The sequence below is a fragment of the Otolemur garnettii genome, unplaced genomic scaffold (genome assembly GCF_000181295.1).
Source record: "Otolemur garnettii isolate 467f Iridium unplaced genomic scaffold, OtoGar3 scaffold00048, whole genome shotgun sequence".
Classification (NCBI taxonomy): Eukaryota; Metazoa; Chordata; class Mammalia; order Primates; family Galagidae; genus Otolemur; species Otolemur garnettii.
Genome location: NW_003852443.1, coordinates 4828243 through 4845968, shown reverse-complemented (window position 1 = coordinate 4845968; position 17726 = coordinate 4828243). Strand labels below are relative to the sequence as shown.

General features: G+C 39.1%; 1 protein-coding gene across 1 annotated transcript in view; it reads right to left on the bottom strand.

Moving 5' to 3' along the window:
• CERKL (ceramide kinase like) overlaps positions 1-15528 on the bottom strand; it is a 117235-nt gene extending 101707 nt beyond the window's left edge. Inside the window, 1 exon segment of the mRNA XM_023514167.1 lies at positions 15294-15528. Within this exon segment, the coding sequence (XP_023369935.1) occupies positions 15294-15528 (235 nt within the window).
• Positions 15529-17726: the final 2198 nt, after the last annotated feature.

The window sequence follows — 17726 nt, the reverse complement described above, 5'->3', positions numbered from 1 at the left end:
GAGTTTGAGGTTGCTGTAAGCTGTGACGCCATGATACTCTACTCGGGGCAATATAGTGAGACTCTGTCTCAAAAAATTAATTAATTAATTAAATTAAAAGTAAATATAATGAAACATTTAGCTCCTCAGCCACTCTACTCATATTTCTGGTTCTCAATGGCCCCATGTAGCTAGCCGCAGCTGTACTATCCCGTTCAGATACGGAGCATTCCCTCCAAGACAGGACAGTCCCGCTTTCAAGAATTTGCTCTATCTTTGTTTTTCTGTGAAGACCAACTTACCATAATAAAAACCTAAAACCTTTGAAAATAGTTTTATGCTAGATTAATGGACTTACCCAAACACTTTAAAACTTTCCCAGCAGGTAGTATATGCAGTTACTAGGTAAACATAAGTCTCTGTGGCCATCTCCTTCAAATTTGACAGGGTAGAAACACACTAAATCTTCTTAACATACAGACTGATGACTCAAAGCATCATATTTTACTGAGTAATTAGCCTTTCAATAATTCACGTAAGTCAGAGGTCACTCTGGGGTTTAACCCTGGCTTCCATTATTTCTGACCACACAGTCCACCGACAGATGTCTCACTTTGGATGTACACAACAGAACACTGGGTATCTGTTTCACGTACATCTGTTCCCAAACAGCTTAGGCAGATTAATACTTAGAATATACTCTGTTCTGCTAAGTCCCACATAATCAGCAGCTCCTCTTGTTTTAAATTTTTGGTCTTCATTTTCACATTTTTCCACATTCCTGTTCACGTTGCTAAGTTTCCATCAAGTAAATGTTTATATAAACTTAAGACTCCCGAAAATAATTTTGACTCTTTTATAACACCAAGAAACACTTTCAAGATCTTATATTGAAGTCCAGCTTTCTCGGACTAGTCACTGCTCTAATGCAGCTGAGCTCAGATTGTGGCAGAAATGCCCTTTTGAAAAAAGCACAACGTAAAACTGGTAACCTGAGATAGCAAGTATATAAAAAAAGAAAAGAGAGCACAGTAAAACAGGATTGAGATTTGAAACTCTCATCTTTAAAAATATTTGTAGTCAAATGCTAACCAAATCTTTCCTCAGAAATTTGACAGAAGATACAAATAGATGAAATATAAGAACAAGCCAGTTCTTTTGTTCATAATGAAAAATCTGCTTACAAGGAGGCTTCATCAATTCTCTCCTCCCGGGGAGCGGTTTCTTCTTTGCCAAAGATGAGACCTGTGCCAAAGCGACTGCCCACCTCCCATCCCTGTGCCCTGCAGCTGAGGAAGGGAAGCAAAGGGCTTGGGCCTCTGTTTCCCAAGTGGTTCTTCTAATTAGAAATTCATTAGAACTATGAAGTTCCTGCTGTAAAATACTACATCCCTACGCACACACCAGAAGGCAAGGCCCGATTGACCATTCAAATCTTACAAAGAACTATTTGGCAAAAGGCCCTAGCACTTGAAGTCCGTAAAAATAGATATTTTAAGATGAAACTTCACAAGTGATCAGAGTTGATAGTATGTAAAGACCACATAACATAGACCCCTCATTTTGCAGGCAAATATGCCTATAAGACAGAGGCGTTAAATGACTTCCCCAAAGTCAGTTACCCATCTTGCTATTTTCTGAGACAGGACCTCAGGACCTTTAGCACCCACTCCTAGAACCTGTCCTACAACACTAACGAGAGCAGATCCTAGACAGAGGGAGAAAAGATGCTATAAAAGACCCTGTAGTTGCCTTTCCTACTTCAAGGTTCTGTCCATATGGAAATTATGAAGTTAATTTAGTGAATTATAATCAGTATTTACTTATAATGAAAACAGATCATACAGTGACTCTCATATAACAATGCTAAGAATTGTTTTGTTAAATTTTGTTACAGAAAAGTCATGCATCAGCACACAAATGAGTACAGTGTTTATCAATTCCTAAAGGGCCACCACTTCGGAGGGCTGAGGAAGAGTGGAGGAGACTCATATCCCAAGTATGAAATAGCACTATGGACATCTGGCATTTCTTGTACAGAGATCTCAAAATTGACCATTCTTTAACATCCTAAAATATGAGCTTAATATAGTCTCATCCTACCCCCTAGCTACTCTCCCCATCCGTAGTATTTCCTGTACAGAAACCATGTTAATATATTTAGTTACATAGGACAATAAAATCCTGCTCTGAAGATGCATGAGAATGCTTGTATTTTCCACCTCAATCTAATACTTCAAATAAAAGCTTATCTCTTGGTAAGTATACTTTCTAGAAGTTTGTTCATAGTTGAGGTTTAAAACAATTCTAATAGGTGATCAGTGATGCTTTTGCAAATACTGAACTCTGAAAATATCTGATATCCACTAACTGCACGAGCTAAGGGTTAAAATTACAACACATCCAAATTAGTCTGTGGCATCTGCCATTCCCGCTTTCTAAGCTTTCTTCTTGCTTTTTGGCACCTCACACCCAGTTCCTGGTACCACAGGAGGTGCTGGTCCCACTCCTGCACTGCCTTGGTAGGGTCTTATGACCCAGACTTGTCTGACCTTTGCATTTGGCCTCAAAAAAAAAAAAAAAAAAAAAACACTCACCTAATCACTCTTTCATTTCTTCAGGACTTCACACTCTTCTCAGTAATAGACAGTTAGCTTAATAATCACTTTATATTAACATGAATAGACTCATGTATGATTCTACAAGTAAAATGACCATAATTTGAGATTCTAACACAAAGATCATCAAGTACCATTACAGGCAATGAAAAAGATGATGATGTCTGAATTGATGATGTCTTTTTTATACACCCAGGTTATATTATAATTGTAGTCCCCTCATCTGAGCCCTGCTCAGTGCTTCCCGCCCTGCAGCTGAACAAGATGGAATCTTCCTGCCATGACCCACACAATGGAGCAGTGAGCTGACATTAGCTCCTAAATGAGAACTCTAGGAGTAATGCGAAGCTGAAGAGAACCTCAAGGAGCTTCACATCTAATGGGAAAAAAGCAAAGCTGTATTCATTGTCTCAGTGAATTATGCCCAAAGGGGAAAAAATAATGAATTTCCATTAATTTTAATGATAATAAAGATGTAATCATTAAAAATATGAAGAAAAGAAACACAGAGGAAGCAAATTCCCCTTAGCTGGAGCAGCAAAGAAAAGATACTGTAGAGAGAGAGCTATTTGTATAATTTCTTCTATCACAGGGTGGTAAAAGATCAAAAAAGTACTGGAGAATAAGGATGCAAAAACAGGCAAGAGCTGAGCATGGGACTCTCATGCCACGTTAAGGAGCAAGTCTCTCGTCTCATTCTCTACCTCAGTGGGTTGGAGAGGGCTGTCATATTCCTTCCTCCTAAGCAAAGGGAGACCCACGCAGACTGACTCAAAGTCTTTCAGCTACTATTCTAACCAAGGCACCTCTGCTTTTACCTGTCATACATTAGGGATCCACTGAAAAAGGTTTTTTCCTGGAGCAGGGGAGCAGGGATAGGGTAGGGGACTAGGGGTTTCCAGTGTATGGCACACCTCTTGGGGGCAGGACACAAGTATAAGAGGGACTTTACCTAACAAATGTAATCCGCACAACCTAATTGTTTGTACCCTTAATGAATCTCAAACAATAAAAAACAAAACAGAGTTCTGATGCTGAAAAAGGTAGGAAAGAGACCGTTTTTGTAGGTAGTGAGGGGTTGGTATTAAATCGGTAGATGTTTAGTAATCAAGTTACAATGAAATATGCAAAAATAAAGTTTATGAGACCAGTAAACCAGTAACAAATTCATGTATTCAAATAATCTTGATTGTTTACATGCCAGGCACTCTTCCAGTTGCTGACAGTAAACAAGAAAGAAGTTCTGAATATCTTCCCTTTTCCCCACCTAGATCCAGTCTCCATCATTCTCCACCTGCTCTGTGCCCAGGAAGCTGTACTGTTTGCATGTCATTAAGTGGTCCCCTTATTCTTGGGCTTACAGTTGGCTTCAGGCCAAGCTGTGAGCCAGAAAAGAGGGAGCCTAACTTCGTCTCTGCCTCCATCCATGCAGGATTGGTTGAGGAAATCAGCCAAGCAAAGACAAAAGCTACAATTTCTGCCTAGTGACCTCCTCCACTTATGTGTCTTTATGAATCCAGGTTCCAGTGTTTGCACCTTCACTTTGCCCTTTTGGGCTTAAGAATGATATCACCTAATCCATCTATTATGAGTCTCAAGAGTACTTCATTATCCCTACATCCTGTCTATATTTTCATAAGTACTGCCTTTAAAAACTCTTCAAGTTACCCCTAGTATAAACACACCATTTGCTTCCAATAATATGATAGACAAAACTTGCTACCATCCTGAAGTGCAGTGAAGGTAGGGCATACAGACAGTAGAAATTATATACTACATGAGAAGATAAATGCTATTGAAGAATATAAGTCAGTAAAGGGAATCAAAAAGTGTGCAACAGAAGGAAAATTTAGGCAAGTAAACAGAGAAAGCCTTAAAGGAGAAGGTTAAATGAGAGATAATGAAGTCCTGAGCTAGGGAGATGATTGGCTGGACAGAGAAGAAAGGTATATTTTAGAAATACTTAAAAATAGCGTGGACAGGATTAAAAGTAGTAAGAGACAATGAGGCTGGGGTTACCCTCAGAATCCTGGCTTAATCATATTCCAGATAGCTTCCTAAACACTCCTTCACATGTTAAACTAAAATATTTACCACTTATATGTGCAATGTTATGATCCATCCAACATAAGCTACAATTAATTCTAGTTTTACATCCTAATTATTGTATCATAACTTAGATACACCTAAAATGTTAAGTTAAATATTCTGACAACTGACACTGAATTTTTGGTGGGATCCATGACTGTGATAAGAAACACAAAGCCAAGGATTATTCTAAGAAGCAAGAAAAGTTGCTTTTCTCATAGACATACCAAATTTGTGGCAGTCTTGAAGGTAGATAATGATACATAAGAATAATGGATGATACAGTCCAGCAAGCACATGATGAGTAATAATAGATCAGACTCCTTGGGAACAGCAGAATTTGACAGGCAGATAGAATGAAGTCCCTATAGGAAACTGATAAACTAGATGCTGTTGGTGTCACATGAAGGAGACTTTCAGAAAGATAAGTAATGAAATTTCCCATTTGCTTGAGCAATTAGAATGTTGCTGCTGACTTTTGTGCAAGCAGTTTCAGCAGAGAGAAGAAACAAAGCCAGGTCTCAGATTGTTGAGAAATAATTGAGAGGTGAACTAATGGAGGTAGTGAGAGTACATTGATTTTCCTAAAAGCTTATCAGAGCAAGTACAGAAAAAAAGCAGGATAGCAGTTAGAGATAGCAGCTTGTAGGAACAAGGCAGGGAATAATTAAGATGGAGGAATTTAGAATATATCATATGCATAAGTGAAAAAGTTGAGAGAGGGAGAAGAATGAAAACCTAAGAAAGAAGGTATAACAGATAAGACAAATTCCTAGATGAGGCTGAAGAGATGGATGGGTTGGCCTTGAAGAGAGATGACAAATACCTATGCATGAATGGCAGCAAGCAAAGTGAAAGTCACTAAAATGGAAGGGTCAAGAAAAGTGGAAGCTTCCATAGTGACTATGATATGATTATCATCAATGGCAGGATTTGAATACAAAGGAACACTGTGAGCCAGATAGAGTTTTAAATAAATACAGAAGACAATCTGGAAAAGATAGAAAAAAATCTACATACATTCTCATCCCTAGAAAGTTCAATAAACAACCTCTACACCTGCAAGTGCCTGGCCCAACAACCTGGCACCCCATTCCCAGGAAACCACACCACTGCCATCACAAACACCTGCAGTGTAGGCCACTGAGTTAACTGCAGCATGGACAACAAGGACTGCAGCTGAAGAAACTTTACAGATACCATGTTATTGAATCCACTTAAAACCAAAGTCAGCACACCATATCCAACCAACACCCTAAGACCCATCTATGGGAAAAAGTATCTCACTACAAAGACTCTACATAAAATTTAGAAAAGGTAACTATTCCACTAGATGTGCAGTTATCAACACAGGTACGTAAGAAAAAACATGAAAAAAGCAAGGAGACATGATACATCTCAAAAACACAGTAAGTCTCTAGAAATAGGCATCAAAGAAAAGGACATTTGTGAAATGCCTGAAAAAATTCAAAATAATATATATTTTTTAATTTTCTTGAGACAGAGTCTCACTAAGTTGCCCTGGGTAGGGTGATAGAGTACCATGGCATTATAACTTATAGCAACCTCAAACTCCTAGGCTAAGGTGATCCTCTTCCATGAGCCTTCTGAGTAGCTGGGAGCACAAGCACCTGCCACAACACCTGGCTAATTTTTCTATTTTTAGTAGAGCTTGGATCTCACTCTTGCTCAGGCTAGTCTTGAATTCCTGAGCTCAAGCAATCCACCTGCCTTGGCCTCCCCAAGTGCTAGGATTACAAGTATGAGTCACTACACCCAGCCCAAAATAATAATCTTAAGGAAACTTAAAGTAGAAGAGAATACAGAAAACAATGCAATTAAATAAGTAGAATAGTTCATGATCTGAATGAGAAAGTCAACAAAGGTTAGAATCATAAAAAAGAAACCAAATTGTAGATCTGAAAATTTTGATTAATGAGATCTAAAAAAATATTTTGTGGCAATAAACTTGCATGCCCAGAAAGAATGAGGTGATATATTCAAAGTGCTAAAAGAAAAAGGAAAAAGACTATCAGTTAAGTATACTACATCCAGGAACTATCTTTCAGAAGTGAAGAAATAAAGACCTTCCCAGACAAGCAAAAGCTGAGGAAAGTAATCACCACTAGTACAGCCTTATAAAAAATACTTAAGGAATTGTTACAGCTGTAAATTAAAGGATGATAATTACTATCATGAAAATATGTGAAAGTATAAAACTCACCAATTGAGGCAAATTTATAAATCAAACAGAATACCCCAGTGATATAAAGGTACTATATACATCAACTACAGTTAGTAGCTAAGGGGCACATAATATATTTTTAAAAAGCAAATTAAGTCAACAAAAATAAAAATGAGGGAGGAGAGAAAAGAGTCTAGAGGTTTTTAACCTACTTGCTTAAAAATTGTCTATTAGAATACTCTATGTTAACCCAATGGTAACCACAAAGAAAAAAATATATATAACAGATATCCAAATAAGAGAAAGTAACCAAAATTTAGCACCAAAGAAAATCACAAGACCACAGAGGTAAATAAGAGAGGAGAATGACGAAAAAAGTGGTGGGGGGGGATCTACTAAATGGCTAGGAAACAATGAATAAAATGGTAGGAATAAGTTCTTAGCAATAATAACTCTGTATGTAAACATATTAAATTCTCCAATTAGAAGATATAGAGTGGCTGAATATTTTTAAAAAGACCCAAAACCCAACTATCTGATGCCTACAAGAAACTCACCTCATCTTTAAAGAAATAGACTGAGAGCAGCACCTGTGGCTCAAAGGAGTAAGGTGCTGCTGGCTCCATATGCCAGAGGTGGTGGGTTCAAACCAGTCCAAAAAAAAAAAAAAAAAAAGAAAAGAAAAGAAACAGACTGAGAGTGAAGAAATGGAATAAGATATTCCATGTCAATGGAAACAAAAAGCCAGCAAGAGTAGCCATATTTATATCAGGTAAAACAGGCTAAGTTAAAAGCTATAAAAAGAGACAAAGAAGGTAATAATATAATGATAAAAGGATCATTTTAACAAAAGCATATAACAATTATAAACGTATGTGTTCAACAACAGAATTACTCAGATATATAAACCAAATATTTGTCCTAAAGGGAGGGACAGACTGCAATACAATACTAGGGTACTTTAACACCTAACTTTAAAGAATGGATAGATCACCTTTCTTTCTAGAAAAAGAACGAACGAAAAGAAAGAAAGAAACATTGCATGTAAGCTGCACCATAGACCAAATGGACCAAACAGACATTTTTTCAGACATTCCATTCAACAGCTGCAGAATACACATTTTTCTCAAATACACATGGAGTATTTGAGGACAGATCATACATTATCTTCTTAAATTTAAGACAGAGATCATATCAAGTATCTTTTTTTACAACATTGGTATAAAGTTAGAAATCAATAAGAAAAACTTCAAAAAAATTAAAAACAGATGAAAATTGAACAACATGCTCCTAAACAACCAATTGGTTAGTGAAGAAATTAAAAGAGAAATTAAAAACTTCCTTGACAAATGAGAATGGAAATATATCATACCACAACCTATGGGACAAACAAAAAGCTACTCTAAGATAGAAGTTTATGGCAATAAAAGTCTACATCAAAAAAGAAAGATTTCTGGTAACCTAATGATACACTCCAAGTAACTAGAAAAACAAGAACTGTAATGAACTAAAAATTTGTAGGAGAGAAATAAATAAATAAATTTATAAATAAATAAATAAACTTTACAGCAGAAATTGAGACTAGAAAAGTAATTCGAAAGAACACAATGACGAGATGGGGGGCGTGGAAAAAAATGGACAAATTTTTAACTAGACTAAGAAAAAAACAAAAATCAGCAATTAAAAAGATAACATTACAACTAATAATACAGAAATACAAAGGATCAAAAGAAACTACTGTGAACAACTATATGCCAACAAATTTGATAACATAAAATGATAAATTCCAGGCATTTACAGAACAGTCATCCAACAGCTGCAGAATACACATTCTTCTCAATTACACATGGAACATTTGAGGACAGATCACACATTATCTTCTTAAATTACAGTTTTTCAATGTGCAATCTACCAGTATTAAATTATGAAGAAATAGAAAATCTGAACAGTCTAATAGCAAGTGAGAAAATTTAATCAGTCATAAGGTCTTCCAACAAAGAAAAGCCTAGGACATGATGGCTTCACTGCTAAATTCTACCAAACATTTAAGGAACTTATAATTTTTTTCATGGTATTCCAGAAAATTAAAGAGGAAAGAGTACTTCCAAGCTCATTTTGCAAGGCCAGCATTACACTAATTCCAAAACCAGAAAAGAACAAAACAAGTGAAAACTATAGGACAGTATCCCTGACAGACACAGATGCAAAAATTCTCAACAAGATATTAGCAAACCAAATCCAACAGTACATAAATCGTTTATGTACAGGATTTATCCCAGAGATGTAAAGATGGCTCAGTATATGCAAATCAATGCAGTTAACAGAAAAACAGAAACCATATTATCGGGTCAAGTGATGCCAAAAAATTTGACAAAATTCAGCATTCCTTTATGATTTAAAAAAAAAAAAAAAAAAAACTCCTAACAAATTAGGTACAGAATGTATGTATCTCAACACAATAAAGCCCATAAATGACAACTCCACGGTTAATATCATACTGAATGGGGGAAAGCCAAAAGCTTTTCCTTAAAGATTAGGAATAAGACAAGGATACCTACTTTTGTCACTTTTATTCAACATAATACTGAAAATTCTAGCTAAAGCATTGAGGCTAGAGAAAGAAATAAAGGGAATCCAAATTCAAAGGAAGAAATCAAATTGTCTCTATCTGGAGGACATGATCTCAAATGTAGAAAAATCTGGAGACATCACCCAAAACAATATTGTTAGAACTAATAAATTCAATAAAGTTATAGAATACAAAATTCAACATACAAAAATCAGTAGGATCTTTACAGTTCTTTTCAGATAGTTTGCCAATAGTGAACTATCTGAAAAATAAAATAAAACAATTCCATTAGCAATAGCCAGGACAAAAAAAATAAGATACCTAGGAATAAACTTAACCAAGGACACTGAAAACTATAAAACTTTGATGAAAAAAATAGAGGACACAAATAGATGAGAAAATAGTCCATAATCATGCATTAAATATTAATAGGGCAATACCCAATTGGTCTACAGATTTAATGCAATCACTATCAAAATAATAGTCTTCACAGAAATAGAGGAAATAATCCTAAAATTCATACAAATCCACAAAAGACCCCAAATAGCCAAAGTTGTCCTGAGCATAATAAACCAGGCTGCAAACATCATACTATCTGACTTCGAAATATACTGCAAAGCTATAGTAACCAAAACAGCATGTTACTGGCATTAAGAACAGATAAATAGACAAATAGAATAGAATAGAGATCCCAGAAATAAATCCACACCTTTATGGCCAACTGATTTTCAACAAAGGTGCCAAGAACACACATTGGGGAAAAGACAATGTTTTCAATAAATGGTGCTAGGATAGGAAAATTAGATATCCACATGTACAAGGATGAGACTTGACTCCTACCTCCTACCATATAAGAAAATCAACTCAAACTGGAATAAGGACTCAAATGTAAAACTTGAAACTATTAAACTAATGGAAGAAAATATAGGGGAGCCTCATGACACTGAACTGGGCAACAATTTAAAAAAACACAGGCAACCTAAGAAGAACAAATAAATAGATCACACTAAACTAAAAAGGCTTTTGTCAAACAAAGGAAACTACTAACAGTAAAGAGACCTGTGGAATGGGAAAAAAATAATCCCTGATAAGGGATTAATATCCAGAATATATAAGAAAGTTACCTCAACAGCAAAAAATAAAACCTGATTTTTGAAATGGATAAAAGACTCTAATAAACACTGTTCATTCATGTAATACTTGACTAAGAAGAATGTTATTCAACTCCATCCAGGGTTTTTTTGTTTGTTTGTTTGGGGGGTTTTGTGACAGAGTCTCACTTTGTTGCCCCTGATAGAGTACCATGGTGTCACAGCTCACAGCAAACTCAAGACTCTTGGACTCAAGTGACTGTCTTGCTTCAGCATCCCTAGTAGCTGGGACTACAGGTGCCCACCATAATGCTGAGCTATTTTTTAGACATGGGGTCTCACTCTAGCTCAGGCTGGCTGCACTCCTGAGCTTTAGGTGATCGCCTTGGCCTCCCAGAGTACTGGGATTACAGGTGTGAGCTTCCATCCAGGTTAATACAAAAGCTGTAAAGTAGCACAAGAATGGAAAAGCAAGTATCCAATGTGTTCAATACTCATATGAAATCAATAGATAGACAATTACATGCCCACATGAGAGAAAAATACAATTAAATTCAAGTGGGGGATGGGGAGGAGGCAGGAAGAGAGGGGAGGAGAGAGAGGGATTGGTAAACTCTCACCTCATGGGCACAGTGTCTATAGCATACTCTCTGGGCAAAGGGCTCAACTATAACTTGAACTTTATCTAACAAACACAAACAATGTAACCTAATCATTTGTGCCCTCATATCAATCAAAATAAATTTAAAAAACAAAAATAAGTGTCCCCCAAAATAGACACATCTCAAAAGAAGACATACAAATGACCAACATGTATGTTATAAAAATATGGTAAATATCACTAATCATCAAGGAAGTGCAAATCAAAACCACTATGGTACAATATCTTACTTCAGTTACAATCTCTATTATCAAAAAGATAACAAATATATATAAGGATAAGGAAAAAAGGGACCAGTTACACACTGTTGGTATCATAAGCTAGCACAGCCGTTATGGAAAACAGTATGGAATTTTCTCAGAAAAGTAAAAATAACAATACACATATGACCCATTAATCCCACTACTGGGTATATATACACACACACACACACAAAAGAAAAACACTCAAGTATGTTGGAGACATATGTGTACTCCTATGTTTATACATAATAGCCATCATATAGAAACAATGTATGTGTCCAACATACAGATGAATAGATAAAGGAAATGTGGTATATATGCACAGTGGAATATTATTCAGTTATAACAAAAAGAATAAAATCCCTTTATTTGTGAAAACATGATGAACTCAGAGAGCACTAAATGAAATAAGCCAGACACAGAAAGACAAAATGCCTGGTCTCACTCATGTGTGGAATTTTTTTTAATAAGTGATTGCAACTGGATGTCATAGGAACAAAGACTAAAACATGGTTATAGAGACTGGAAAGGGAAGGGGCAGGAGAATAAAGAGATTTTGGTGAATGGAGAAATTAGATAGGAAGAATAAATTCTAGTGCACAGCAGGTGACTATGGTTAACAAGAAAACACTATCCTCACAAAATAGCCCAGAAAGAGAAGATGCTGAAGGTTCTTGCCACAAAGAAATGGCCAATGCATGAAGTGATGGATACCCTACCCCAATTGGATCATCACACAACATAAATGAGCACTGAAACATCAGTTTATAGCAGCAAAATATGTACAATGACCATGTGTCAAAAACTTTTGAAAAGTTATTAGACCAACTGCTAGATCCAGTTGAGTTAATAAAGAAGCACATGTATAATACTACAGCATACACCTGACTTAAAATCAAATGAAAAAGCCAATACCGCTAGTGATTTGTGACTCCCCCCTGACTTAAATGCTCTTTTCCACGAGGCTTACTTCTACAGTCATTATTCCAGGTCACACTTGAACCCAATAAAGACAACGAAAATCACTATGATTATACTCATCTAACCTGCCAACAAGTCCATCAATTAGTTCCAACTTTGGCAGTGATAGCCCTCATAAAATACATTAGAGTCTTTGCTCATTATCATTATTCAGGATGGAAAATTACAGAAAGATCATATGGTATTTTATTTTATTAGTGAAAACAAGTAAGGCACTGTGAGGCAAACATCTCATATATGACCGAATAATGAACGCCCAGTGACTTCACCCACCCTATGCTGGGACAGCCAGTCACTTGATAACCAACAGAGAACCTGGCCCTCTACTGTATGATACCACACCATATCCTCCTACGCATGCTAACTCTGATGTAGTTTCTCCTTTGTTTCATTCATCTTTCACCACTCACATCTAAGTTAATTCAACCACAAGGAGTAGTTATCACATTTAACCTCTCATTTCTGAATACTTCCTTCTCTTTTCCTACTCTCATTGTTTTATCTAACATCTCTTGGTTAGTTTTATAAATAGAATTACTTACTGGTGTGCCCCAATTGTAGAGGCCCACAGTGGTTTGAATACCAGGTGTTAATTACAAAGAAAAAGTGGCACACCTCCAGGAAGGAAAAGAAAACCAAAGGGTTTGAGGGCAAAATTAAAGAATCAGCACTTGCCGCCTTTAGACTTGTGAAACTGTCAAGATAACTTAAAATCACATTGTTGGGATTGCTGCTTAACCCTATCTTTCTTCAATCATCACTTAATATAAAAAAGAATTCTTTTTCATGTCGTTGTTTGATTCTTCATGTAACAGCATTGCAACATTGGCTTGTATGACCTCTCTCCCATTGTACAATGTCTCATTTTAATTTTATAGTATTTTAGTTTCACTGTAAGTTATATTGGCTCTTTGGGGTAATCTAAACTCTAATTATAAACTTCCATAGGCCATAAGTCAAACTGACTTAAAGACTAAGAGAATTATTCTATTATCCATATCCTAGCTCTTAATTTCACAGGTTCAGGAAAATACTTCACCTTCAGTTTAAAAAGCATCTGATAAGATTTTAATTAAGGTCAAAAATAGTTTTTGTCTTCGTTAAGTGTGCAAGCATGGCATATACAGCACAAGAAGTTCACTATCATAAGCGGTGCTGGGTCCCTGACTAGTTGGTTTCAGTTTGCTAGACTTTTAAACAAGAAAATTTAACATAGTGACTTTTCCTCTTCTATAACTCAAAAATCACACTGTCTTATTTTCTGAGAGGGAAGACAAATTTTTAAATTTCATAAATTTGTATATAGCTAAAGAAGGGTGTGTACCACATTCTAAGGTGTCCCCCTAAATCATCTCCTCTCAAGTACCCTAAGCTTGATATAGTGTCTCCTCCATTTCATCTGCCTTTCACCACTCACACTGAAGCTAATTCAGCAAAAACGAGTATTTCTCGTATTTAGACTCGAAAATTAGACTATTTATTATAAGATCATCTTTACAAGATATTTATGTCTATTTATAAGACTATTTGAATAAGACATGAAAATAGACCAAGACTTGAAATATCTATAGTAAACTACAGCACTGTAACAAGATTTGGATAACTAAAATTTTAGGTCAATTCAAGAGGTAAATACAAGTAAACTGCCTGATGTAACTAACCACTGCAAAATTGAGATTCTGATACAGGATTCCCCCACTCAGGGTTGGTCAGGGACACGACCACCACCACCACCCCCATTCTGAGCTCCCAGGTGAGCTCAGAAATCCGACCCCCATTTCCCGGCACAAACAAGCTACCTTCTCCAGGCCACACCTCTGGGCTCTAGCAAGGTCATTAACAAAGCAGCCTGAGTCATTTGGGGGTTGTTCCACCTTGCTTTACCACTGTTTGCGAGCCATAAACAGTTGATCTTTACACGGCTCCCCCAGTACCTTCTGGGAGGAGCAAACTGTAGGGACCTGAAAACTTTGTCCTGGTGGAGGAGGGACTGCATTCATTCATTTGTTAATACACTCATTAACTTTGAAAGGATGATTTTCCACCTACCAAGTCCTGGCCAAAATGTAATTAGACCCCTACAGAAAGGACACCTGAGAGATTTCTGACGTGGGTCTTCCCCTTGCCAGAGGCTCTGGCGCTTTTTTACTGCTTCCGTATTCCTTTCTAATAAAATCCTATCTTCACACTGATTTTAACCCACTGTCCGTGGGTTCATTCTTCGAATCCCCAGACCAAGGACCTACTAAGAAAGAAATTCTGGGATCAATTCGATATTCTACAGTCAGTATTGAAAACCAAAAGTTTCTAGACCGATCCCGAAGAAGTCTTGATTCCAGACAATGGTAAGGCATGTGAAGTTTGGGGAAAAACAAAACAAAACAAAACAGAAAGATCCCAAAGCTGTGGGGCTAACTTTTCAGCGGTCCGCAAAATGACTCCTGGATTCAGAGCCCAGGTGTAGGCATCGTCTGTAAAAGGCTTATGCTTTCGGCGTATGGTCAAAAGTTGATGGGTTAAGACTTCAAATTGGAGAGGCGGAGTAGGTGACCTTCCCGCCTCTGTAATTCACCTCCCCTTTGCGGCCTAACTTTTCCTGTCGCGACGCAGAGCAGAGGTGGTGGCATCTGTCTGGGGAATGCACCGGAGGCGGGAAAGCCAGGCTGGAGGAGGCGGGGAACAGGAGGGGCCCCTGGGGGTTCTAGGAGGAGGTCCCAGTTGAGGAGATGGCAGTGGCTTCCGGACTGGGTAAGCAGTCCCAGCAGGGGAGAAGAGGAACGGAGGGAGGAGCCGGGACGCAAGAGTGAGCCGCGAGGAGCGGGGAACAGGGGTGAAGCGCAGCGGGACCCGACGCTAGGGCGCTGGGACCCGGCACTCACCGGTCAGGCGCTCGGGCTGAATGGGTCGCCACCTCAAGGCCCGCTCGCTCAGCACCACGTCACAGCTACCCCGTCCAATCTCGAAGATGCCTCGGAGCAGAATCTGCTCCGCAGCCTCAGTCTGCTGCGGAGAAGTCCAGAGCGGCGAGGGCACAACAGCCGCCTCCCGGGACGCCTCCTCCTCCCGGCCGCCCTCCAGGGCACCCACCCGGCTCCCGCGCCTCCTGCGAGGCATGGCGCACTTGCAGGCTGGGCGCAAGCCTGGGGTCCGGGAAGGCCTTCGGAGGAGGCGGCACAGGCCGCTGCAGCCACCGCTCTAGCTGCGTCCGGCGCTGCCACAGCAACGGCGCGCGGGGCAGAGACCCAGGAGGGAGGCGGAGCGGGCAGGCGGGGCGTCCCGGACCTAATCTAGCGCCTCTGCCTGCCAGCCTCGCGTGCCCGCCACCCACCACAAAGACCCACGTCCAAAAGGGAGAATAAGTGACTCCCTGCTCCTAGTCCCTACTGTTCAGTAGGATTTAGTGCATTGCTATACCCTGAAGTTGTATACAATAAACCAGCCGTCCTGAGACTTTTACTTCTATATACATCCCTTGGGCACCTTATTAAAATGCAGATTCCTATTGAATAGGTGTGGGACGGGCCCCACAAACTGCATTTTCCTAAGAAGCTACTAGACAACAGATGTCCCTGGCTGCACACTTAAGACTTGCAAGGATGGAGCCCAGTCCCCCCCCCCCCTTTCCGTGGTTTCCCCTGGAGAGCAGAGGTGGTGCTTTACCACTGTTGGCGTGCCATAAACAGATCTGTACACCGCAGGAGGAGTGGGAGCTTACCTCCCAAAACCCTTGAGGGGAAGCTAGAGGTAAGCCCTCTAGTTTGCATGCACAGATTTACATCTGACAAATTTAGTGTTAAAGCCTCTGTGCTGTAAGTATTTAGCTGCTAAATACTTCCCCATGTGGAAGGAAATGAAGCCATACTCGGTTTAAAAAAAAAAAATTAAGTTGGTTTATTCTGAGCCAAATTAAAAGACCATGACCCAGAGCCACACCAGGACTCACGGTGGTGAGGTTACAGTCTGGTTTATACGTAGTGGGGAGACAAGAATTACAGGGGAGGTCATGAATCAACACATGGAAAACATCCAATGAGTTGGTCCAAAAAGGTGGGACATCTGGAAGCTGGGGCTTATTGGGTGATAGGCGGGCTTCATTCCTTAGCTGACAATTGCCGAGTCAGGCTTGTCTAAAAACCGAGAGTCAGTGAAAAGGAATGCTTAAAATAAAGGGTCTGTTAATTAGGGACAAAGGACCAGACTGACTCAAGTAGTTTATATATATCAAGGACCTGCAGGGCGGTCTTCTATAGCCTTAGGTCTGTCAGTTTAAGTCACATAGGACCTCTCTAATAAGGGAAGGAGGCATGATGAAGCATGTCTGATCATGACTAGCAACTCAGTTTTAGGGATCCTCTTGGCCAAGAGGGTGTCCAGTCAGCTGCTTACCAAGAGCGGTAAGATTTCATTTTCGTTCACATCCAAGATAGCGCCTCTGCAATCTTGTCTGTGCCTGGATTTGAACTCCTTTGAGGAAGATTACAAGTAGCAGGGCTTGCTCTGAAGAGCCCCAGGGTGGGTAGGGCAGTTACTCTTAACTTTCACTTTATAGCTGGAATTCCTATAATTAGCTGCTTGTTAATTTGGAAAGCACAGGAAAGTCTGGAAGCCAGTGATTCCCAATTGTGACTGCACCTTAGAGTTACCTGGGGAGCTTTTAAAACCCAGACATCCAGGCCATACTAGAAGATAATTAAGTTGGAATCTCAGGTGGGATCCAGACTTTGGGTTTTTAAAAGTTCCCTAGGTAAGTCCAATGTCTAGCCAGGGCTATTTAGCAAGGCTCCTCAAAGCAGGGTAATCACGCAGGAGCTGCCTACGAGCAATGGGGAAGCAGTCAGGGAGAAGTGAGTCCTCAGGAAGACCGGGAAGCGAAGCAGAAGGTTTTGTACAAGGTCTTTCTCTTTATATTGAGAAAAAGTTAGGAGTGGTGGAGGTAACGAGGAAATCCATAGAGCTGTTCATCTAGTTCCAGTGGGTTAGTGCCTAAACAATTCCATCACATAGACAGCTACCCCTCATTTTGTCTTCACCTCCGGTCACCCAAGGTTCTTTCCTCAGATTGTGCATAGGCCCAAACAAATCCCTTTCCAACATAAAGCACCTGTGTGCTACTTAAGACAGGACTCTTACTGTTTAATGCTCTGACAGCAAATACCCAAGCCTCCAGGAAAGGTGAGGAAGAGCTTCAGTTTGGTCTGACTGCAGCGCACTGTTTCTCAGAGCAGAAGCACAGCTGCTGCTAAACCCCAGGCAGGCTTCAGGTGGTTCTGTTCCACAGTCAGGAGCAGGAAAGAGAGGATACCCTTGGAAGA